Source organism: Centruroides vittatus, unplaced genomic scaffold (assembly GCF_030686945.1).
Source record: "Centruroides vittatus isolate TY-2023 unplaced genomic scaffold, ASM3068694v2 contig_882, whole genome shotgun sequence".
Classification (NCBI taxonomy): Eukaryota; Metazoa; Arthropoda; class Arachnida; order Scorpiones; family Buthidae; genus Centruroides; species Centruroides vittatus.
Genome location: NW_027122574.1, coordinates 2,135,697 through 2,163,662, shown reverse-complemented (window position 1 = coordinate 2,163,662; position 27,966 = coordinate 2,135,697). Strand labels below are relative to the sequence as shown.

The window sequence follows — 27,966 nt, the reverse complement described above, 5'->3', positions numbered from 1 at the left end:
TATTGTAAATATTCTAGGAAAATACCAGACAGGTATTAACTAGAGGCGGCGCTTAAACATAGAAAGATAGAGGGTAAAGAGTGCAAGGAAAGAAAGGGAAAAACCTGAAGATCTATACGTGGATATTTGTGGGAGGTGCCACCTGGAAGGAAGGTCGTGCGGAGGTCGGCGAGGAAACCACTGCCCGATGGTATTTACTGGCGGCGGCGCTGGTTCCGACGATGCCCGTCACCTGTACGAACTGCGGAAGGTAATCGGGAGGAGGAGGACGACGACTGACACACGGTAAGAAACGAAGAGCGTAGCGAAACCCCATGCGGAACTTGGTATTCATCCAGCAATATATAAAAGGATTGTAACAGGCGTGGCTCATTGCAAGCCAGTGACAGGCGAACCAGACGTACACGATGCCGGAAAGAGTGTAGATCTGAGGATACTGGTCCCCTATCACCACCAGGGTATTCAAAGGTAACCAACACAGGGTAAAGGCGGTGACACACGTGATCATCATTTTGATCATCTACAGGATAAAAGAGGGAAACAAGAAAGAGAAATAATGATCACATTTACACAAATGAACACAAACTTCGGACGATCGTAGCTTTTTCGCTTTCTACCAACGAAAAAGCAACAACAGACGTTAAATCGAACGTATATAAGAGCAATCTTAGGCTGTCCGAATTTATATAATTGAAAAGAGTTTCCGGTGAAGGAGGGGAATCGAGAACCCACTCTGTATCCGAATAGCCTCGGAAATCATTAAACGGAGTGTTAAACACGGCAGAGTAAATAACTCGAGTTAATTACATCGGACATTATTATCAGTCAATCGAGACTCGGGGCAAATACCGAAAGTTTGAAACTCTTCCTTCCTTTTGCGCTTATTCGCAGCGCTAATCCGTTTGATTCGCAGTCGAGTTCAGTTTATTTCGAGTAGAAGTCCTCTTTTCATTACCTGCATAAATGCCTTAGGCACACGCAACAACGAGAATAACTTTTTCAAAATTATTCATCAAGCGCCTACGAAGCGAAAGACGATCGATCGATCGATCTCATCTTTTAAGGTATTCATTAATTTCTTGTCCGATTCAACTAGCATTTGTTAATCCAACGACTGAACATTCTTTATTTTCGTCACCCTAACCGAAGGCAACTTAATAGTTTTCATGTGTCGGTTAGAAATATTTACATTATATACTGTGTAACTAGATTAATAGTAATAGAAACATGTATTTTGTGTACAAAGAACTTTTAATTTTTTTTTTATTTTTATAAATAGACAAATAAAATGAATCTCTTCTACTTTTATTTGCAGAAATTATCTTAAAAATACACCGAAAATACTATAATTTTATCGGAATATAATTACGCACTTTGCATTTAGAGTAATTCTTAATGTAATTGAATTTGGTATAATTTCGGTTTACTCTTAATACAAGAACAGATTTGATTAAGAGAATAAGAGTTTAAACAGAAAAATTTTAAAGCCGTTATTTCTTATAATTTAGTTTGACACATAATTTTATATTTGCTGTAGTCGTTTCTATTGATAAATAGATAAAGTTCGTCTTATAATTCATTGTCAATGAAAGCAGTGAAGCAAAATTAATTCTATTTTCGATTGATCTTTCTAGTTTCATAATATTTCTTTTTCATATTTTAATTATTCCAGTACAAATAGTAGAATATTTAATCAACAAAGTTTAATTTAGAATTTTAGAAAAGAATTTTATTGACGCCATTAAACATCCCTGTAAAAATTATAAATTGCCAATTTCCCAGACAACAAAAGATTCCTATTATATAGGATTGTGGATTAATTTAATTTTTCCTTTACCGTTGCATCTAATGATGTATAGAATCAACCAGACTAAATGAAGTTAAAATTCTATGTTTTGGTTCATTGAATCACCAATACACCTGTAATTAATGTATTTTGATATAAAATAAACACACGATTTCCATTATCTCCCCACTTCTCGACCTTTAACCACCAAAATCTAATAGAATCAATTCCCCTAATAAACAAACCGTCCTGCAAAATTTCAGAAATTTTCGACCTAAAGCACAGAAGTTATTAAGCTTCAAACAGAGTGAACGTAATGGGACCCCAACACACATATACATACATACAATACTAGAGAAATAACACCTTACGTAAAGCACTTTAGGAAATGGAGAAACCATTTTGCAGACAGTCAGGAAGTTAGGATCGATAAAAGAAATGAGAAGAGTAAATGATATGAAGAAATTTCACTTTTCGAAAGTAAAATAAGCTTTTAACAGATGAACGAAACAAGTAATTTAATATTTTGATGTAAACTGTATTGCATGTTTTTATTACAAGTTGTACTTTATATATAATGCATAAGTTTGTAAGTTATATAATAGTGCACACAGTATACATACATTCTACTATATTTATAATAGAAATTGCAATGAAATCTTGCATTATTACAGGATCAAAGAAGTCTATGTTGTGTCAGATGTGTGGAATCAAAAGACATCTTATTGGCTTTTTTACAGTTAGATGGTAACACACTATGTAAAATCATAACATATAAATAAAAATAGAAACTATATTACATTATAGTATCCTATACTATGAAATAGCCTAGCTTATATTTGATTCTTACATAGATAAAAGAATCACAAATTCGATAGAGAATCAATAAGACTGAAATACACTTGGAAGTTAACTGACTCTCCTTGAAATGAGAGGAAGATTTTTGTGTTTAAACACTCCCTTGATGCACTTGAAGTTAAAATACAACATCAAAATAAGCGACAGATAATAGAAATCAAACGTTTTAGGTGTATTTATAGACTAAAAACGTTCGCTTGGTTTGATGTTTTTTAAATGAAAGATTTTAGATAATGCTGTTTTACAAAAAAGTTATACGAAAGATTTTAAAATAATAATAGTAATAATAATAATTAAATATAAATTAGGAAAAACATTTTTTTTAAATAAAATTCTTCCCACTTCTTTTCTCGCTTAAAAATTGTGTTTTAAAAGGACTTTTAAGGACTGAGAAAAAATTTCTTAAGAACTTACATCCTCAAAGTCTTTAATGAAACAATATATCCAAGGAGTTGAGGAATTGAAACGAATCTTTTTAATCATTTAAGATTAGATTTAAATTATATAACAGCTGGTTATATTAATACATAGCATTTTAATGTCATAATTATAAAAGAAATAAATATAAATGAAGCTTGTAACTTGTCAGTATGTAACGAATAAGAAAAAAATCTCATACCATAGAGTTTCATTTTTATTGTCAGGTTCGTGATTAATTATTTATGGAAAAAATTATTTCAACAAAGTGTAAAATTTTATATTTTAAATACCTAAATATAATTCAGTTTGCTATTTTCTTCTATAGTAAATCAGACACTACATGTGAACTAATCATCAATTGATACTTTACTGCACAACATACAAAGGGTATCAGTGCATCACTGCATAATGAGAATGAAATGCAGGGAAGATATAGGACACAGCTCTTTTATTTAACGACGCTTGATATTTTGATATTTAAATCGAAAATTTCCATATTTATTTCACAGCTAATTTAAATTGAACTGCCATATTCAACCACTTCTGCATTGCATTCCTATTACACAGTGATGCTCTGCAACACCTTGTGTGTTGTGTAGTACCTGTCATGTTTGGCTGCCTGTTCCGGAATCCCACTAGATATTTCGCAATGCAGTAAAAGATAATAGTAATAGTCATATTCTACAACTTTGTGTTCGACAGTACTGCCTTATTAAAACTGTCCTCTCTACTATAAGAACAGGAGACGGGCAGAAACCATCGAATGTACACAGTATGCATCGGTAAAAGGTCTAGCGATATTGCCCCTTTAATTTTTGAAATAATTGGCAAGGAGAGAGTTTTGTACCACACTGTAAATAAAGTTATGTTTAAAGTAATGCTTTAACTACAACTGCGATCTATTAAGAGGCTTTGATTTTCCGCATAGTTACCCTCTAGTACTTTACGGGAAGTATGGAATACCACAAAACTTGGACCCCTGATTCCTCTTTGATTTCATCCCCAACCCACCACTCTGAAACTTGGATCCTCACTCCTTCCCCTGATTTCATTCCCCACAATGATTTACACATAGTTACTCTCTGCCACCCTGTGGAAAACATATGCCACCCTATAACGAGGACAACTTGGTTTATATAACTACAAAAGTTATCATATGTAAGGGTTTATGACCAATCTAATACATCTTATACAGTAGAGGAGTAATTTTTAAAAAGTGTTAGATTGGTTATTCGGTGTGATAAATAACAAACGGAAATCTGCTAACCAACCAAATTTCGCGAAAAACGGACCAAATATTTAAACTGGGCACTCTCGAAAACCACTTAAATCATATTATGTGCTCGCCGGTAACCTCGTATTATGTAATTTTCCTATTCGAATACCACCATATGGTGGGTTCGATAGGAAGAAGGCTGTTGCAAATGGGGGTTGAAGTTAATTCGACAAAAAGTAATAATTATCCTCCTCCCCGGTGAGAGGATTGTCAACGATTACTACTTAATACTAGTCTACTATTAATATTTGAAAAGTGATCCGTGTTAGACAGGTTATGATGGCTCCGCTTCTGATCGAAGTTGCTAACCTTAACGTCCGAAAGACTTCGTATAAAACTTGTTTAAATGAAAGAAAATCATGTAAAAATGCCAGAATAATTGCGTTTATGTGATAATAAACTGTTCATATTTTATAAAATACGTGGGACGTGTGATTACGTAACTATCGCGTTTATAAAAAAAATTATTGGGGTACAGTTTGAAAAAACTGTAGACCTCCACTGTCCTCCTTCTGACTGTCTGTCCTTCTATAATCTCGAGAAAGGTTTTAAATACACAAAAATCGAGACCAAATATGAAAAACTTAGAGCAGGAGGTCCAGATTAAGTGTATATGAACTTCCGGTTTAGATCGGAAGTTACGTTATTTCAATTCAAAAGTTTCTCTCGAACGGAGTTAGATAGATGACCGACACGACTCTAACGCTAACAGGAAAAGTGTGACTTATAGGAGCAAGCCAACCACTAAAAGAACAGAATATTCTGACAAAAAACTACAGCCCAGCATTTTGACTATGTCGCAATAAATAATCGCTCGTTATAATTAATTTGTTTGGTTAAGGAAATGCGACAGGTGAGCGATCTGCCAAGAGGAATGGATGTCGGGAAGACTTTTATGTAACGCTGGCTCTAGTTAGGTGTTACTAACTGAAGAAAACCCGGAAACTGCATGTGGTCAGCTCGTTGGTCATGCCCAAACCCACGACAAACTAACTACCTGTGTTTGGTGGTTTTATCCACTTTGCTACTGGAGGGCACTTATTAGAATTAAGAAATTACCGTTCAGAAATGAAAAAACCCAAGTTGTTAGATGTGAAAAGTTACCTACTTATATACTTTTCGCATTGAAACACTTTCCACTCAACACATACAAGTGCATACGCTACCTGTTACAGTAACGATATAGCAAGTCTATTTTGTGTATATCATTGTCGCAGTAATTAAGTGATTATAATATATATATTTTAAATTGTATCCTTTTTTTGTAATAATTATATTTATTTTATTATTTTAAAAAATTTTGCCAATAGATGGCGCTACGTGTAAAGCCAGCAAATCAAAGGTAGATAAAAATAAATTGATTTATAGAAATGCATTCCATGTATACGATACGATCCAAGTTAGAAGTATTTGAACATAATAGCCGAGTTTCGTAGCAATTGGTCTAACGGCATAGGAGTATATAGCGAATAAACAAACAAACATCCTCATTTAACAGTTGAATGACTACCTAGTGAGATGAGGTAATGAGGTAGTCGCGCTAGTGTGACCTGGAGATCTAAGTAGCCATGATTTAATTTTGACGTTACAAATCTAACCTTAGCTTTCAGTTGCCTGTTTAAGGTTAAGTTACGAATTATGCTTACAATTCGTATTTATATGACACTATCAGGACTCGCGGTAGTGACTCCCCCCTTTTTACCTGTATTCCTACCCTGCTTCCAGAAAAGTTGCCAATGGAGATCATTTCTAACGCTGGCACTGTTGTATGAACTATTTTATAAACAATTTTAAAGTATATTTACCGGACTTCATTGTATTTGGCTTATAATTTTTACACGTATTTTTTCTTCTTTCGAACATTTTTTATTGTTATTTTGCCGCTTGAGGTAGGTGCCTCGTTGTCTCATTCATATAGCAAGCCCAGTAAGTATACTGGATCCGCAGTAAGAATCTAGAAGATCCACATACGGTTCGTGAGCCGCAGTTTGGCCACTGTGGATGTATAGTTTTTATTATAATTTGCTTTATGTTACAATTTTATATTGAAGTTGGGTTATATGAACCATTACATAAGCCTACATCTTTGCACTTTTTTCACTAAAGAGTACAATTTCTAAAGTAGCAATTGCTATCAAATTCCACCTCTGTACTGTACATTGCGCGCCGAATGTTTATTGAAGTTTATAAATTAAATTTTCCTCAACATTATTGTCTTCATTCGGATGAATATTCCTTTTATTATTCAGCTTTTCTATATACAGGATGGAAAAGAACGTCACTTAACACCCCTGCTACAGAATAAAGAATACTCACAATTAATTCGCTCTTTTCAGGAACACTTAGACCACGGGGAAAACAGAGTGGTGTGTGTTACACGTACGGCCGACATCTTTATGGCAGCCATATTGAATAAACGGGAAGATGGTCGTGTGACATATCATTTAGGGTTTGAATTTCACAAGGAATTGATTGATGAAAGATTTTATTGACCTACCTCGAATGGTTATAGAGTTATGCACGTTACGTGATGTGCTCAACGTACATTCTTTGGTTACGTTCTATGTTCTGTAGCAGGGTGTTAATGACTTTCTTTCTACCCTGTATATTTATATCCATTCAATAATAAATAAATAACTCCAGAAAATGTGAATTTTAATATAATATGCCTCGAAACCTCTATACTGAAAGATACATTAAATAGTGACAATAATAATAATAATACAAAATTAAAGAAAATAAATATACTGCAAACTCTTCTAATTCTTTCTCTTTGATCGATATTCTTTCTTATACGAAATATCACAATGTCGATAAAATAATACATAATTATTGAGTAAACAATAACCATCATAGAAGCATTAACAGCAAAAAAAAAATATCCAGACATTTTTGAATATTACGTGTTAATAAACTAAATATATGGTCGGCTGAGCATGCATTATTTTCAAAAATTATCAGAGTTCGTATTTAACTCATTGACCGGAAGAGATAAAACGATGTTCACGAATGCATTACTTTTGTTTCAGAAGAATGAAGGTGTAGAGGTTTACGATACACTGTTTAGATAATTACTGTTCCATATTTATGACTACATATTTCGTTTCTTTTTATTTTTACTCATAAAATAAATATCGTTATTGCGGCTTTTATTACATAACGTATAATTTCGATTAAATATATATATATATTTTTTATCGATACAACTACATCAACACGGTGACTTTATATAAACACCATTTAAAATCTCAGATTTGCAAAATAAAACAGGAGTTTTGTTTCTGTTTTCTCAAAAGATTTCAATAATTCTCGTGTACAAAAGATTATCATATTCATTTACTATTTTTCTTTATGCTTAAAAATGAACGTATCACTATTTATTAGACAAAAATTTTAAAGTAACAAGAGTATACAGAGTATATCCGCGTATCAACGTATTGGAATAAATGTTTTTTTTATCAGAATTAGCGACGGCGAAAACAGTATACAAAATAAAAACAATTCTATTAGGGTAGTTTAGAAAGCATATATGTAAATACAGTTATCCTTCGTACAACACGGTTTCGCTCTAACACGGTTTTAAAATTAGGAATATCCCTGTACAATACGACTTCTGGTTTCACTCTAACACGGTTGTGAATGTCTTCCGTACAAATTTCACAATATTTGAGTGTAAACTTCGATATTTTTTTTATTCCAGTCGTCTCAAATTTGCCCACGGATTTTAGAATGTTGAAATTTTCAAATTATTTTGTGCTATTTGTAAAAATGATGAAATACTACTATATTTCGTCATTGTTCGAGTACCGAAATACTACTGTATTTCGGTACTCGAACAATTCGGTAATCGAACACATGACTCGGTGCTCGAACAAACGAGACTCGCTAGAACAAATTTTCCGATTAATAACATATTTTTGTTTTAGCCAAAACGGCTAATCTGCTTAAACGTTTAACAAAAAGAATTTCATTTAAAAACTAAATATAGACATATTGTTAAGAGGTTTTCGGAATACATAATACATTTTAAATTAATTATACAGTCTTTAGAGGCAGGTTTTGTTTATATAACGGCTTTTTCATTCCCGAAATAAATGCTGTCGTGGAAAAGATTGAAATTAACTCTATTATTAATACTATATTTGAATGTGCCCAATGTAGTTTAATATACAAACGTATATACAATATCTAAATGTTTATTCTTCATCCAAAGCTAGTGGCAATATCAACAGTGGTATAGGGGTGAATATAAGCTTGAAAGTTCTAATTCGGTCCCCCTAATATTGGTTCTAGTTACGCTACCGTTACTCCGCACTCCCATATTAAATGGCTACGAGCCGCAAACTATCTCGAGGTAAATCGATCGAGAGTCACTAACAACCCTTGGTTTATATGATGTTTATATTAAAAAGAAGTTCATAAAAAACCAAAAACTGAAACTAAAGACTTTTTAAAATAAAATAATACAAGTTAATGTGATTATTTGCTTTAAAAAATAACATTTATTACATTCGTAGTTAAACATACAAAAGAAGACATTATCGAAAAAGAACAATTACATTTTTGTTTCGGAATGAATTAGTGCTTTTTCTATTTGAAAAAAAAAGCTTTTTATTAAATATAGCGCAAACAATTAATTCCCTTCTTACAATGAAATAGTCTCATAGTATCATCGGATGTGCTCTTTCAAATAGAAATTATGTGACAAATAAAAAATGAGATTTTCCTTTGATAATTAAGAAAGTATCTTATTTAATTCTTGTTTAATAAATATATTTTTCGTAATCTGAATGAACTGACACCAGATACAAGTACGGTAATTTATTTTTAAAAAGAAAAATCGTTTTTGCGCGATGTTTTACAAAACAACGAATGAAATTATAATCATCATCAAACAGTCGAAATTTATAAAATTAATTTTTAATTAATTCGTAAAATGATACAACAAACGTTTCTTGCAACCGAGATTTATACCATTCGATTGATGCCCGAGAGGTATTAGAGCAATCAAAAGTGCCAATTCAGATTTATAGCATCGTTTCGGATAACTTCACCCCATTCCAGAAAAGTCGTCTTTCTCGAGAGAAAAATGAGATTTTACACAGAGAAACCCGAAAAATTCGTCAACGTATCGTTACTGTAAGATACTTTCGAATTTAGTTACATTTATAAATTCTACAACAGCTAATTAAATGTTTTCTTTTGGTTCTCCTTAAGAACGTTTTACAATGTCGAAATACGATCCCCTCTATCTCTTCACCCCGTCGATCTTTAACCTCCAAAATTTAACAGCATCAATGACCGTTATATACAAGTTACCGTGTCAAATTTTATTGTTTAATCTTTATCCCATCCTGAAATATTAAACGAAATAGGCGTCAACACACACATACGTATGTACACATTTCCCGGTTATCAGTTTTTAGGTTCAGTAGAGTCTCAAAACGTCATGTTCCAGAACTAGGAGAGTTAAATAACACAATGTGACACCGTGTTTTGTTATAGCAGCCGGAAAAATAAAACGTGAACTGTTAAAAATGGACACGTAATCTTAATTTCAAAGTGCAAAGTGAAGGAGTAGTCATATTACATTCATTTTACAAAATTTAAAAATGTATATAGCCTATACCGATGTAAATCCGAGGATCTTACGGTGTTAGGAAGCTAAAATATATACAAAAAGTTATAATCCCAGTAGAATTAACTTCATTAGGAAGTAAAAGAGGAGGAAAGGATTTTTCTAAACGAGAGGATTAAATTACATCCGACATGCATAATGTGGAAAAAAAAAACAAGAAATCACCTCCATTTTTCTCCGCTTGTATCTTTCTTCACCACGTACGGATACGGAATTCATTTCCGAGTTATTAAATCGGACGATTAAAGTCCTTCCGATTCATTATTTATACTACTGTTTGACAAAATGTCGCCGATTGATAATTTGTAGCGCCTTTGTAGCGTGAAGAGGGTCGTCGTCGTTCTTTATCTAATGCTTAATTAACTTTTATCGATCGCTAACCCGGACGAGCAACAAGAGAATGAGATACGAGGCTAAACCGCATCAATGCAAACATTAACCCGTTCGTCACTTCCACTCGCTTACCCGCAATAATTCTGTGGATGCCCATCACATAGAGACGGGGAGAAATAGCGTTAAGAGAAAAAATATCCGGTTCTAGTGGAAATATAGCAATCAGTTCGATAGGAAAACATCCGAAAAACATGAAATTATCGTGTAAAATTCGAAAGGTTTCTTCTACAAGCGGTAACCGAATACAAGAATGGAAATGTGAGACACCGAGACACCGTATATTCATTTCTGTGTATTTTCCAGTGTATTCGACACTGGAAATTTCTGAGAAAGCTACTTAACGATTTCCATTCTTCTACTTAGGCGATCGTTCGCTTAGTCACGAATGAAGTCACATTGATAGCAACACAAACGATTGAAAAAATAGATATTTAAATCCTCTTAAATGGCATATTCGGATACGAATTAACTGATGAATATTTATGGGACGTATCGATTTTAATCAATTAAACAGGACAAAATATAGTTTATTTAGTAATCAATCCGTAGAATTTTTGAAAATCTCTTTAACACTTAACTGATCGTCCTTTTTTAAAAGAATATTTTTAGTTTTTGCCACATCATTTTCTTATCAGATGCGTTATTCTTCAGAAAATGTTGTCAAAAAAATGTCACGTTTAGAGAAAACTCTTTTAAAATACAAAATCTTTTTTTTACACAACGAAAATGTCAAGTATTTCGAGTGATATAATAACAAATATTTGGTTTTAAAGGAAAAATTTTGTAAAATATATAAATATATTTTGCCAAAAATGATAGAAAATATCTTAGACATTACGTTTTCTTAGCAATCTAATTTAAAATTAGGGTTAATGTTACCTATGGTTCCAAAATGGCGGCTCGTTTCTGATTCCAGCAAGCAGAAGAAAGGAAACAGTGAGGACGCGCGTTCTAACCTAACGTAACCTATTCTAATAATTTTGTTGATAATAATTATGGTAATTTATTAGAATAGGTTAGGTTAGAACGTACTGTACATACGTCCCCACTGTTTCCTTGCTAAAATCAGACGAGCCGCCATCTTGGAACCGTAGTTAACATTAACCAAAATTTGTCTCCAGATTTTACTTTTTAATCAATACATAGAAATATTCGAAATTCAAGCACAAATTTAAATATTAATAGAATTTTGTATATACAATTTAAGCTATTGTATATTGTTAGTCGAGCCAGATAACTTTCTCACTTTTCATCAAAACTTGATTTTAAAACAGGCAATTTATATCAATAATTTCGTTCTTCTATTCTTATATTCTAACATTAACTCTTTCTTTTCCTCTTTATCACTTCTGAAAAATGATATTCGAAGTACTAAAATGATAGAAACAGGATGAAGATATTATCCATTAGGCATTATAGATTAGCACAAGTTACACGCGGATTATCACACAAGAACAGTAGCCTACATTACGATTTTATTAATTTACGTAGAAAATAATTGAAAATTTTGATGGTTTCACTCGGAAATTCGATTAAAAACGAATATGGTAATTATACGCGATAATCTATCGGTGAGGTTAAGTGTTAAATGGAAACCACGCTCGCTCGGTTCGATTAAATAAACAACGTCGGTTTATTAATATCGAAAACACTTTTTTCTATAAGGTTAGTGTACTTTAACACGTGTCATAATAAAGAAAAAAAAAAGCGGAGAATCGATTTATTTCGAAGAAATTATACAGTAACTAAATAATAAAACATTTGGTGTGGCGTATAAAAGGTCTTCGTAAAGTTGTTTGTTCGAGGATTATTTTCGTCTAAAATTGGAATTTTTGCTCTTTCGGATTCCAATTTGCTTCTTTGTGTTTGTCTCCTTTTTATTCATTCCATCCCGGTTATTAACCGGATGATCAAAAAGGATTTGTCCGACAGGCGCTCAGTGAATGACTTTCTATTTAGTTTGTTCTATAACTAACGAGAATAGAGAAACATTTCGAATAAAAAATAATGTAAAAGTAACTCCTTTACTAATTCTAATTACTTTCGTCTGTTTGAAGTACACAGATAAGAGAAATATTTGCAAACAAACTGTATACGAGATAGCGTAATGGATTAAGTTGTGTTAATAAAAAGACACCAGTAACAGAGATATGCCAAAATTTTAAAGGCGTAAAGGTGTAAAAATCAAGACATAATATAGAGAGATAATTGTCTATATATTCGAATAAAACCGTTAAAGTAACTTCTTAGGAAGGAATGTCTTAGGATAGTTTCGATCAAACTATTTGAAGAAATTAATCATCATAAAACATTATTGACGAAATATTCTATCCCAGAACTAATTCTGAATCGAATTTTTGAAGGTAATAATTTTTTTTTAATACTGAACTTATTAAAATTTTAATAAAAGTTACGGGCGAGGAGATTAGAAATTGGATTTTAGGTTTAGTACTTAAGAGGATTGGAAAAGACGGCTATAATTATAAATTAAAGTAAGTTATTTAAGATAAGTGAGATAATTAGAGAAATTTTACTGCTTATTTTAATGTCACTCGAGAAATTAAACAGTCTCACTCGAAAAACAGAATCTTATTCATTTAAATTTATCGCATGGTTTGCTTCTAAGAGACGAAACCGTTTACTGGTTACTTCATTGGATCATTGTAATAATCCTACGAATTAAATATTTATACAATGAATACAGTTACATATTGTCTCAAGACGGAAACGAAGAGTTATCCGAGAATTCGTACGTAAAATATCGAATATTTCGGAGTTATTCTGATATATGCAATTGCTGAAATATGCATCGAAACTCATTTGCAAGAGGCCATGCAAATGAGTTTCGAAGATGAAATGAATATGACATTTCAATGAATTTTCCAGCTATTCTCGCAGAATTCTATGCGCGTTATTATATTTCTCTACTTGTATTTCCGTAAAAGGATTTCTAAGCGGCAGTTTTGTTAACGTCTTCGTTTATCGGCGATGCCGTATTTACTCTTTATTTCGAAAAACATTAATTAAAATTTAAATAATTATATTCAGATAAGGTTCGGTCTTCCTCCCGAGTACGAAACCAAGTTATTTTCCGCTGTAATTATCGTCGCTCGTATCAAATAACTTTCTAATTTGATTATCCAAATTCTTACATTGGACATTTAATATTATTAGTTATTTAAATCTATTGTCAAACAGAAACCATACCAACACATCGAAAATAAGCTACAGAAATACTATTTCTATAGTAGTTTAATTTAAGATATAAATGTAGTTTTGAACAGTTTACAGAATTATCTGTTGTTTTTATTTTAAATTTACATTGAACTGTTGAATAAATAATAATTCAATTAAATAATTCTTAGAATTTTTCTGAATTTTTGAATATTCTCTGAATCTTACACGAAACAATTACTATAAATATAAACTATAGAAAAATGTACCAAACATACTTTTAGTTTAATTTTTAATGTTAGTAACAAATGAAATCGAATTCAATAAATATTATTAATTCAGGAATGATCTAATCAATTGTTAGCAGACAATTATTCTCATAATTGTATAATATCAATAACAATACTTGATTAATATCTCATTCGAATTCGTAACTTAGTTAAATCTCTGAAATGGAATCATTTAATTGAATCTCTCCAATCGAATATATGCCCTATATATCCACTTTTTATGACGCTGAACACACACATTAAACAGTTAATGTTACCTATGGTTCCAAAATGGCGGCTCGTCTCTGATTCAAGGAAACAGAAGAAAGAAAACAGTGGGGACGCATGTTCTAACCTAACCTAACCTTATTCTAATAATTTGGTTGGTAATAATTATGGTAATTTATCAGAATAGGTTAGGTTAGGTTAGAACGTGCATCCCCACTGTTTACTTTCTTTTGCTTCCATGAATCAGAGACGAGCCGCCATTTTGGAACCACAGGTAACATTAACCGAATTTTCTTTATTTACAGAAAATTCAGATTTAACGTATGAATTCTGATTGAATAGCAAAAGAGATATACGGATAAACTTGTACAGATTTTGCAGTTTACGTTTTTCATCGAAGAAAACTGGAGTAGAGTCTGTCAAATCCACTTGAAACATAACAATGCACCTTTTATATCGAGAGAAACAACCAGGAAGCTGATTAAGATTCAAAAATAAAATTATTGGTAGTTATCGTGGTTTCCGTCGCGCCAAAGAGTTGGCCGCATTGAGTATTCCGGGTTTTCTAGACGTGTCTTAACCTAAATAGGAGCCTGTTTCTCGTAGAAACAGGCCCCTATTTAAGTTTAGGTTAGGTTCTGTTTTACTCTGTATGATTATTTTCTGCCTTCGGAATCACGAGAAATGAGTTGTTATGTTTATTTTTATTTTAAAGTAACAATATTAATTGCTTTGGTACAAAGGGGATGCTGCAGCACCGTAAGCATCTCTGGATACGTCTCTGTTATTTTACACAATTATAATTCCTAGATGAAATTTCAAAATTGATACGTAGCTTTAGTAATGTTACACAATTCCTCTGTCTAAACACTTGTGGTCTGTTTGTTAGCAGAAACGGCCATCAGCTAAATCATCCCGTAAGTGAAGTCGCGTGTTAATTTTTGAGAATGTCTCTAATGATACAAAATGTTAAAGCGATATTTAAGTTAATCGGCCATTGTCCCCTTTGGAATGACGGATTTAACGAATTTAACGAAATACCAGAACACTAAAAACATTGTACGTCAATCCGCTTTATTATATAAACTATTTTTGAATGTAAATTGTCTATATAAGAACTTTTTTACAATGTCGAAGGTGTAATTTTAAATTACTCCAAGTTTTCAGCATTTTGTCTTTTTATCGTTTATTTTTTTATTAGAGTTTTAATATATTATTTATAGTTATTTCATATATCAATAAATAAATAATATCGCTTAAAAATTACTATAAATTGCGAACAAACACGAGAACATTGCGAAAACGGTCAGGGGGAGGGCTTCTATTACAGTGATACGAAAGAAATGAATAATGTTTCTTATAGCCTCAATTCTTAATCGAAATTTAAATTATATAATAATTATTATATACAGATCTAACATTCGACAATGTATAACGCCAAATATATTAGTATTGTACAACAAAGTATTGGTCAAATGTTCTGTATTTATATCTCGATAAAGAAAGATCTTATGAGAAAATACCTCCTAATTCATTTCAAGTCGTCTTATACAATCAGTTGTTGAGTATATCACAGACATCATTAAAAAATTATATATATACTCCGTTCTGTAGCAACAAATACTCAACATAACAATCAAGTACGTTTTCTTTCTTAAATACTTCGCAGAAATATAATCCTTTTTTTCAATTTTAATTCGAATCATGCATTTGTCTTTTTAAAACACCGTAATGCGATAGTTTATTGGGTTTTACATTATAATTTATGCGAAATAACAATTGTAAGAAGCCAGTTTCACTTATTTTTATATGTCTTGCCACCAAACGTAAAGAATTCGACCGCGAATTAACGACGTATTGCAAAATAAAGCTGGTGACTTTTACAATAAATTAACAGTTCGACTAAGTGATGATCTTGCAAAATGACAGCTCCAGAAGATTGACCATGACAATTTAATGGTCGACTGACTAATTTTTTGCATAGAAACAATATTTTGTATATAATACACGCGAACTTTGTGTAGAATGTTAAATCAAACTCATTTACGCAACATTTGCGTGTATCGAATAAGTTTAGAAATTTAATTGCAAAGTGAATAGAGATAAATTACGTAATCTAATAGCATTCTATCGTTCTAATGATTGAAATGGAATTCAAACTTGTGTGTAATTTGTATACACACGAAAGTTCTATGCGCTTCACCTCTAAAATTTAAATCCAAACACTTCTAGGCAAGAAAAAAAAACAACTTCGGAATTAAAACTGTATTCAGAAGCCAGATGCTCTTATATACGTTTAGAAGTAAAAAAAACCGATTATTTCGTGGACAAAAAGTGACAAACGGGGAAAAGGACAAAATGACACGGTAACAACTATTTATTATTCATGAAAATTCACTTGCCTTTCTTTTGGATGCAGCCAATCTCTGGTCTCTGACGTCTTCCGCTTCTCCTGGAGTCCGTTTACCCCAAACCACAATGGCTATCCTCGTGTACGTGTAAATGAGCACCGTCAGTGGAAAGAAGTACTGCAAGAATCATCAGAGCCATGCTGTAGTAGTAACGCTGATGGTCTGTTTCCCAATCCTCCATGCAGATGTAGCGATCCGTGATGTTGAATCGTCTCCACTGTACGGGTTGCCTCAATCTGGACACGACGGCGGTGGGCAGGGGCGTCAACAAGGCCACAATCCACACCAGAACGATGATTAATTTGGACTGGAATTTGGTCATCCGAGGTCGAAGGGGATACAGGATGGCTATGTATCGATCTACGCTGATGGCTATGAGTGTGTAGGCGCTGACGAAGACCGAAGCGGCTTGAGCGTAAGAAACCAACACGCACATGACGGCTCCGAAAGGCCAATACTGTAGCAATAGATTGGAGACGAAGCCAAAGGGAATACATAGGCAGGCCATCAAGATATCTCCCACGGCCAAGTTGACGATGAAGAAATTGGTGACGGTGCGCATCCGCTGATAGGCCAGAACTATGTAACAGACCACGCCGTTACCACCGATGGCGGCCACCGATATGGTGATGTACATGATGTACATGAGAGCCTCCACGGCCTTCAGAACCTTGGTGTTGTCGTCTTCGGTAATGTTGTTGGGAATGTCGTTCCAAGACAGAACGGCGGGAGTAGTGAAATGATGCTGGCTGCTATTGGCCATTCCGAGGCCAGTCTTCAATTATAGACATTTGACATAATTCCTGGCAAAAAAAAAGAATTATTAAAAATAAAAACGGACGATTAATCCACTTAAATAAATTCACGTATAGAAAGAACACGAAAGTGTCTTCAATATTCGTCTTTCTATATTTGTTTTTAGACAAATTTGTATATATCTAGGCGGAGAAGTCTCGAAATAAAGGTAGACTCTGCCGTGAAATACTGTTGTTCTATTGATGTTAGATGGACGAATTTTGCAGAGTTTTTGTGTTTCTTCTATATGTGAATTTATTTAAATATATTTTAAATTTTGTTCCGATACAATACATACATACATATAAGTATACAATACAGTAAGATCAATAAGATTATCGAATGATTCTAATCATTACCCCTTGGAGTAGAGACGTCCGGATATAATACCGATATAGACATTTAAATTTTTAGTGTTTTTTTTTACAGATATTATTTAATATTCCAATATTTCTAACGAAGTTTTAGTTTGGAAAATGTATGAAGAGCCGAAGAGTGATTTTAAGAAAACGTCAACATAGAAAATTATACTGCTCTTTTAACGACAGGAATGCATTCTACGGTTTTCAAAAGACGAGTTTACTTTCGTGGGACTCTTTCAACCGCTCTTTATTACAGAAAGATTCAAATTCTGCAGTGGAGAGACTGGAGATCGAAATGTCAGCAATCCCGAGAGGAGCAGGGACATTCGAAGAAGAATTCTAAGGTCGCTCCTGTAAAGTGAGGATGATGACAACGATTTCTCGAGAGGTCCGGCTTTTATATCTGCAATCTGTTTCACACTTTACAAAAATAACATTCCGTTGTCGACGATAACTCTAAAAAATGTCCTCGCGTAATTTCTTCACGTAACGTGTAAGAAATTTCATGAATTTTTACATTACGAATTTTATGAACGATTGAAAATCGACAATTCAAATAAATTTAACAAAGTCGCGCAAGTTTAATTAAATTTAACAACTTTTCTGGAAAAGTTTACCGAAATTTTTTTCCGATTTTAACAGATATTTCACGTGAAAGTATTTATTTTTATGAGAAAGCCAAACGGAATTTGAATAGCATTTATTCTTTTGCGCTTTTCTTTCCGAAACGGCAGAAGGGATTAAATAAATGGAATCAATTTTAATAAGAAAAGAAAGGAGCCATTCGATCATACCATAAGAAAGTATCGAAATATTATCGATCACATAAAATCGACGTTATTACTAAAAGACATTCTGAAAATTCTAATACTTTCGTCCCAAAATAGCTTCTGAAAGAACTAATCTTCGATTCTCCAAATGTTTATTATTCCTTTCATTATTTTCTTTCGTAAGGAAAATGCGGATGTTTTTAAATGAAAGTTTTCTTTTTTCTTTACAGAAAAAATTACTAAAACATTCCATATACCTCTTAAAATCTTATTTATGTGAAATTATATGGGAAATTTATATTATAATTAAATTGTAACACAAAATTAATATATTATAATTTCTTTTTATCTTATCTCACCTTTCAAATTCGATCACAACACTCATTTATAGAATTTTTTTCATTTCAATATTCCTACTAGAAAATACATCAATATTGATAAAGAGGATTGATTGACCTCACGTGTTCTATTAGCGACAGATTGTTTGACTACGGACTGACGTTAATACCGAGAATATAAATAAGATGGAAATTTGCCACATTCAATAATCTATTTTAAATTAAATAAATAATTTTATCATAGAAAATCGTTGAAAATAAACTGCGAGGGGACGAAAACAACCAAAACAGGATATCGAGATTACACTTAAACCAGATTAACGGTGTATACGAACACCTAAATTCCATCGATTTCTTTATTTCCGATCGATGCGACGAGTGTAAAGTTTGTCGCTATCAACTTTAAAGTACGACTGAAGCTTTGCATCTTGATACTTCTCTGTATCAAGAACATTATACTATAGTTAAAGCCTAATTTTATTACATAATAAGCAATCTTGTACGATTATATGTATTTAATGATACGACTACTGGAACTGTTTTGCGTTCACTCTTATTTTCATAGCTTACTCGTGAATAATATAAACTTGGCAAAATGAAGATTACGTAAAGGAACGAGCAGTTATTTATTGTGACGTCGTCACAATGTCGGGCTACAATTTTTAATCATCTTTTAATTTAAAACCAGACCGGAAGCTCGTACATAGTTAATATGAGTCTCTGGCCCTTAAGCTTTCCATATCTGGTCTGCATTTTACTGGTATCTTACCCCTGTACATCATACTCCCGATGACAATTGAATCATGGCGGTCATCTATCTAACTCCGTAATGGAGAAAGTTTCGATTTGAAATTACGTGAATTTCGTTCTAGAACGGAAGTTCGTATACAGTTAATCGTGACCTACGACCCCGAAGTTTTCCACAACTGTCTCGATTTTCATCTATCTTACTCATTTCTCGAGATTAAAGATGGACAGACAACATACGGAAGACATAAGTCTACAATAACAAGTGAAGTCATCAAATAAATTAGTTTAATCATACGTCGGATGTGGGAATAATATAATGTTAAGGCGTCATTTACAGTTTTATTTTGTTCTTTCCTTGAAAGGTACAATATGCTGAGTGCTCTGTACCTTAAGATTACCTGTCAATTTAATCATGTCTTCCTCCCATTATACTGTATGTATAAAATAAACACGATTCTGCTATTTGCTTTCCTTTCTGGTGTGGCAATTTTAATGGCCAACAGTGTATTTAAAATTGCGAAGAAAGAAAAACGATTCGTATTGTTTATTAAAATTATTTTTTAATTTACATTGTCACGGGAAACCTAAACTTGAAGAAAAATAAAGCAATTTTACCGTTTAAAATGTATATCCTAATTTATAAATAATTCTATTGCTAGAATTGGACGTTATTGGTTATTAATCTCTGATATCGTAAAATTATTTAGAGGTTCCGAACGTTCTGTGCTTCAGAAGATCTTACTCACTGCCTGGAAATAGAACAAAGAAAGAAATTTCATAAGATACAAGGCAAGTTACGCAAATTGGCACATATCAGAGGGTTATTTGTTCTATATATTAAAAGAAATCTAAAATTTAATTTAATATTATTCAATTACATCAAGCTGAATACTTTTTTCGTGATATTCTTTAAAAGGCAGTCCAAATGTTAATAATTCTTCACCGTCTCTATTTGTATTCCATTCAAATAAAATATTTTTCTACATCTGCTAATTTTCTATCCCGAAAAAAACATCACCTTTGACTTATTAGAATTAATTGAAAACTTATTGTTTTTGTAACATTGAGATATTATATTTATCTTCTTTGCAAAGCTACCCCGTCTGGCGCTATGAAAACAATGCCATCTGTATAATTTATAGGTATCACTTCATTTATTATTATTATTTCATCTTAATTTTGAGTAAAAATAACAGCAAATTTTGTATCAATAAATTGAATAGATAAAGCGATAAGGAATTTCCTTGAAGCAGTCCACGCTGTCAGTGGCCCACGCAGACTATAAAATATGGGGGCACAAGCTGTAAAAAAGGGCAACGTACAGTACATTACGCGAGACGTTGAAAGTCTATAATTCAACGTTAAGGCTAACTTGCTCTTGAATGCGGTTTTGGTCAACATAGACGAAGTTGCACGGGTCAATGGACAAATCCGTTCAATGGTTCCTTTATATTTGCAGAATACTATAGAAGTATAAATTCTCTGTTATTTGTTGATCATGAAATTTTAGGCTCCTTGAGAATAGGAAACAAAGTAATCGAGACGAAAAATGGGAACACGTGCGCGAAGTGCCTTAATGTACGGGCACCCCTGCACGCTTTATACATATCGGTTTATACTGTTAATAACCCAATTTAATTATATAATTCAATTAAAACTCCAATAACAATGTTTTATTGAAACTTTATCAAATGCCTTTTCAAAATCCAGAAATTATAAATATGAATCTTGTCGATTTTCCGAAAGTAATACTCAGTGTAACTTCTATTTAGGCAACAAAAATGCAAACTAGAATATTAGTATTAATTGATATTGTTTACAACACTTAATATCTTGCTAATATTGAGCACACATACTAAAATATTAGGTCTGTAGTTTAATGGTTCAGTTTTATCATCTTTCTTATTAATCATTCTAACAAGTAAGCACTACTTGATTCCAACTGGTAGATATTTCAATTAGCATTTTGCAGAATCTACAAGAGAACCAGAGATTGATTTTACCTCACCTCTAAGAAATATCCAGAAAATCCTAGCGAAGTGTCTCGCCCAGTTCAAGGAATTGACTAATCTTCTACTACTTGACCTCCAACACATTGGAGATTATGGGTTGCTACTACAGCTTTTCACTGTGAAATCTTTGATTAAATTTCAACTTTCCTGAATGCTTCGAGTGAGGATTCTAAAGCGATTTCAAATGTAAAAAAACTACTTCTAAAATACTAATTTGGGAGAAAATCAAAGCAATACTGTGGCTTGTTAAATTGGCTCCAGAATGAACTGTTTTCAGTCCATACCTACAAGTTTCTGATGAAAGTAATGGAACTTTGTCAATGAAATTAAGAACGACTTGGAAGGATTTGCAAAAGCTGCTGGCAAGTTTGAGCAAAAATCCTGATTTTGAGGGAATTGCCAGAAAAAGTGAGATCTCAAACTGATTAGTAACCAAATTAGCTCCTCTCATATCAATAGATGTAGAGAAATACATTTAGAAGAGAGGAAGATAAATTTTTATCACGAAATCATATCGTTCAGTACGAAAGGTTTGTGATGTAGACTCAGTGATGCGCTTAAAATAAACGGAGGAATGTTATTGTTCTTACGTTCAATTTAAATCACATTTTACTTTAGTTTAAACAATGCAGGAACGTTCCAGTGTGTGGTCTAATTAAATAAACGTTTACTTTTACTAACACCATTTTCTGTCTTTTTAGCAAGATTTTACACGCAAAATTCATTTTTTAGTCATTGTATATTTCAACATAAGTCATTATATGTAAGTAGCATGAGAATTGTAAATGTAGGCACTTCCCTGAATCGGTAAAGAATCCGATATTCTTTATTCTCTGTTCGGTACCAAGTAAATATTTTAACCAAATTCTTCTCTTTAAGTTAAATAAGATTCAAAAGTTTACTTAATTAATCATTTTCATATAGTTAATTGCATAAAGTTTTAGAGAAAATCGCGTGTCCTTCATCACAAATTGCGTGTTCTTCGTGTTATACAATGATCCTTTTTTTGAGATTTATTCCTATTCTAAGTATATCCTCTCTCATAAAAATATCTAATTACAATAAAAGTTTATCATCCTATAAACACGTCATTACTTTTATGAAATTTTTAATTAAAATAATCAATATTTCAAAAAAGTAATAAACTTTCACTGCGATCTTTCAAATTTTACTTTATAGCTTGTTTTATATTTTCTATAAATCACACAAAAATTCGATTATAATATTGAATATTTTTTTCTTGTAAAATGAGAGAGAACCCTTTTTCGTCCTCCGATAAATGGATATATCTACGATAATAACTGTTATTAATAATATTTTTGGCACGAGTGAAGATTCCCTATAACTCGAAAATGAATTCAGTTCCATCGCAATACTGTTTTCTGTATGTTGCATAAACGAGGGGAACAGAAGGAAAAGTGGAAATTTCAGTTCACAGAATTTTTCGCTTGTTCAGTACAATACATTCTGATTACAATATTGTAAACAGATATTATCTTTAAGAAAATACTTAATTGTTACACTTATTGGTAGGGAAGAAAAGCAAGGATAAGAGCTATTGTTAGAGACTTGCGGAGAAAAATATGATCAATCACTACGTTCAATATCTCGATTTTTTCGTTTATCATCACCCAGTTTTATTGTGGGTCTTGGTGATGATATGGGTCGTGTACGGTCGAGGAGCAGGGAGGGGCAGCTGCACCTCCTTAGAAGAGAAATTAAAGTGTAGTAATTGATACACAGACACACAGCACAGACGTTTCAGCTTGAATAATGAATATTGAGACTAGACTAGAGCCCTTTGTCGTAAAATTTCACTCTCCCTCCCCACTTCCTCAAAACTAATATGAGTTGTTCCCCTCTAGTTCAGATCCTGGGTACGCCGCTGGTTGTGACCCATAATGGACATGCTAAAAAAGTTCCTTTTACTGCCCACGGGGTAAAAAATATTCTGTTTAGAATAACGTAACTGAAAACTTTACTTGAAAAAGAAGATTTATTTACTATTACAAGATGATCTAATAAAAGATTCCGGTGCTCACTAATGGCTGAACGGATAAAATCACTCAACACTGGTAGTTGGTAGTGGGTTAACTCCTCTCCTCTCTCTTTCTGGGTTTTCTTCACGTTAATAACACCTGCAAATTGCAAGTAACGTTCTTAAATAAAACCCATTATTATATAAATTTTCTCTATTTTTCCAGTCCCTTTCTGCTAATGATTATGCTCTGCTGTTTAGAATAATTCTAATTTCTTAATTACTTACAAGTGATTCTAGATTACTAATATACAATAAGTTATATATATATATATATATATAAGATGAAACGTGTAATTTTGTTAGCTATATGAGTTAAAGGGGGTACCGTCTACAGGACCGGTTCGGCGTAATTTTTCACCAGGAATCTAACTGAGCGAGTTAAAATAGCTAAAGTGTCACGTGTGCTGGGTTATTAATTAAAATTTACCGATATACGATCGACGAGACGACCCCATTTCCGTTCCAACTTATACACCTTACACCGTTGTTTATAGCCTTAGGACATGGGAAACCGAAGATCTGATAATTCATTCGGCAAAATAGGAATTAAAACTATCATTCCATGTTCCTACTATTATTGCGCATTGCTTTAAAGGCAAAAAATTAAATTATTTCAGAAGAATATTAATGAATTCATTGTTTTTTGATTCGGTTTATTCAGTTTAGACAATTCTTACAGGTCAATATTAACCGACTTGAGATAATATTAAAAGTTTACTTACTTTTTAACCTGGGAAACACCGAATCTCCGTCTTCTGGTGTATATATATATATATATTTATTTATTTATTGATATATATTTCCACTTATCAAACTTAAACCGTTAATTTTAAGATTTTTAGCTGTTATACAAAGTAAAAGTATTTTTTCCAATACCTAATTATTTGTTTTAAAAACACTAAGTTTTATTTTTACACTTGTGCATCGTTTATTGCTATATTGGTTTTCCCGTTAACAGGAAAATGTTTTCTTTGCTCGAGTTTTAATAAAAGTTGAACCATTAAGATTCATCCCATTTACATATTGATTTGTCGAAAAAAAAACATTGGTGTGTGATTAAATACAACTTTATCCTTTTTATTTTAAAATAACCTATAATGAGTTAGAAAAACGCCATTTTCTTACAGATTTTATACATTTTTATAAAAGATTTGCAGTCGGCTACAGCTTTCATGATTTACTGTTCAATTTTTAAATCATATAAATACAGCATTTTCTAAAAAAAATATACTTTTAAATTATCGTTCTCTGCCAACAAAACAAATTATTTCGTACGACTTTTAAAGATAATTCATTGAAAGGTGTTTTCGTCGCGTATAGGAAAAAAGTTTATTATTATTTATTTTAATTTCAAGCTAAAAACACTGTTATTAATGCCAGTGTATACATCAAATCGAAAGAAATAACTCAGTTGATACATTGCTTCAATTTCTATACCACAAAGAATCAGAAGAAATCTACAGATGCAATGCAATTGTAACTTCATTTTCACAGATAGTATCAGCCAACAATCGGCTGTAGACACTATAAAATCAAGTGTATCTGTAAGTTACAAGACAGAATTAGGCTATATTCAGAAAGAAAGAGAGAGCATAAAAAAGAAACACTCAAAAAAAAAGCTAAATTTTCTAAAAATATACTACTCATTTATATGTTTTAAATTGGAGTTTATTTAGTAAAATAGCTGGTCAATTAGCAACAACACTTCTACAGAATTGCTACTTGACGTGGTCATTGACATGACTTCATGATTATTGTTTAACGATAAAAGAATATTACAGGATGGAAGAAAGTTTTTCTTTCATTTATCTGTCAGTTCGCTTGTATTCTCCGATTTCATTAATAAAACAGAATGCTAATAAATTCTTTAATAGTATTAGTTAATTAATTTTGAAAATATCGGTAAGCAATCCCACGAGGTAGATGTTTACCATATTTAAGATATTGGTTAATCAAATCAATAAAGGCATTGATTTATTAATGTAATGCGCAACGTTTCGATAAAAGCATAAAGTGTATTATGGTCTTTCTACTCGTTCAGTAAACACAATTTAACAACTTTTAATGCCGTATGCTATAGTAATTTATCATAAAATTGAAATCTTATTTGATAAAATCACTTGCAAACGAAATTCTAACTAATGTATATTGTTCACGACTACATTAGAATACCTCGCGTAAATATATGCCATATTAGCAATAAATAATTGGAAAACTACTACATTTGTCAAAGTGGCAGTAGCACGTTCTTTAACAACTGTCACGCTCGATTGCAATTTGTTAATTCGTTTGTCATCCGGATAACGTTTTCTTAAAGGCCGTTTATAATTCTGTATTGGGTCGTAATCAAAATTTCCAAACTGGTAATGATGATACATCGAGTTATAAACACAGTTTTCATCTATAGTATAAAGCTGAAAGTTGTAATCGATTTCTGTCTTAGATTGAAGACAGCAGTCGACTACAAGCCGTTTCGTATATCCCACGACAAATTGTCGTGTACGAAACTGCCACGTATATTAGACCATTTGTTACGTAATCTCATAAAGTCCCGTATCCATTGTCTACAAAATGTAACGATTACAATTTTGATCCGACACGAAGAAATAATGGCGAAGAAAGACTTAAAAACTGGCAAAAACTGTTCGGAATTCGATATCCGGACGACGAGTAAATTAAGAAAACTACTGTATTTTACGCATTAGAAGTATATTGAAAAACCTAAATTCACTTACTATTAAACGATTTCTAAGCTTTTTTGCATATTTTTACACAATAAAACCTCGTGTTTCTGTAAAATAAGGCGTTTTTTTCCTGATGATACGAAGAGAAATCTAGTTTCTTCAATGTACTTTTAACAAATCGCTAGCCTTTTCTTAATTACACACGCCGAAAGTCTCGGAAAATTTAATTCTTTTATTCGACCGTAAACCAGCATATAAAAATATTTGCCTGAAATGAGAATAGAGAGCAGATTCATTGGGTAAGTAGGCGTTCGAATATATATTGTGTGACGGTTATATTTGATTTGTATTTGAAAGAAGAAAATTGCACGTTGCTCTCCTACATAAATCATCGAAAAGTGTATTTAAAGTGACAAAAGTGATTTAAAGAAATGAAATAAGTTACGTCGATAGAATAAAAATAATTAATACTTTTCATTGAGGAACGAAATGAATATTTTGTCAGACGAAGAGTGACACTAATCATATTTCTATAATACGCTTTATCTTTTATAAATGACTTTTTATCTCGTATTTGGATAATATTTATTTACTTCATTCGAGTTAGAATGCGATAAAAGCGAAATGTAAACCAGAATCCCTAAGCAGGACCACCGAGAGCTCGTAGGAAGCCAGGGAATAAAGGGGCCTTTAGCCATCGTTTTTCGAACAAATAGAATACGTAAAGTGATTCTTTATTAAAATCTTTAAAACTTCTTTTTATTATCCTCTGTTAGTATTAATTTTATAGGGGTATTACGGTAGTAGGGACCACTAAGTTTTCTTCGGGCCACCCTAGACACGTCCTAGATTATAGAAGCCATCTCTGCTACTGTACAATAATTTACGAATCATGGATAAAAAGGAAAAAGTACCATCCATAAAATAGGCCTATATATTTGAAATTTATATCAGTGCGTTAATAAAATATCTTAAAACGTTATATTCTATACCACACGGAGAGGAAGAGGCGCCTCGTTCGACTCCAATTGGCTTGAAATAATAAAAATCCACAGAAACTTTAACTTTGAAAAACAACGAAGATATGCAACAACAAAATATTAATTTAGTCTTTTTTAAGAAGGAGAAAACACCGCTAATTTTCCACCTTCTCCGGACGAGAAGCGCTCCATCATTCCGCTCCGCGTACTCAACAGGTGGAGAGAGAAGACGGAAGACCGATCGACTGCATCCCCACACTCCGCACGCTACTCGACATTGGTTAAACTTCGCTTTTCGAGTTCGTTCGATCGGCGAGATCTTTAAACCCAGAAAATTCGGCCAAAGCTCTAGTCGCGTGTGTGCTTCACGTATTCCGACACATTCGTTAGAAAACTTGGATGTAAACTAGTCGAATCGGGACGAAGCCAGCAGTAAAAATATCCAAAGTTTACTCCGGCCACAAGAGGATGCGACCTCTGCAATGCCCCGAAGGATGAGTGGACGAAAACAAACTCTTAGTACCGGCGAACGAAAGGTAAGTTGGTAAAACTCGAAGGAAAAGGGGAATCGACCGAGAGAAACTCTTGCGACCGACAAAAGGAGTTTCGACTCTCTTTGTTTTTCTGGTCGCGAACGTTTTCTCGCTTCGAATTACGCGCGATCCACCCTCCCGTCGGACTCGGTCGGCGGTTTCGGGTGGGTCACGATCGCCCACTCGTCTCCCGACACACAGACGGACTCACCCTCTTCCTTCGTCCTCCGCCTCCGGCTCGGTCGATC

General features: G+C 32.7%; 1 protein-coding gene across 1 annotated transcript; it reads right to left on the bottom strand.

The window, feature by feature from the left end:
• LOC136983373 (RYamide receptor-like) lies at positions 1-27,966 on the bottom strand. The gene is given in 4 exon segments (XM_067280089.1): positions 1-520; positions 16,445-16,576; positions 16,578-17,256; positions 27,930-27,966. Coding segments are annotated over 3 exon segments (1,179 nt in total). The 5' UTR covers positions 17,217-17,256; positions 27,930-27,966; the 3' UTR covers positions 1-112.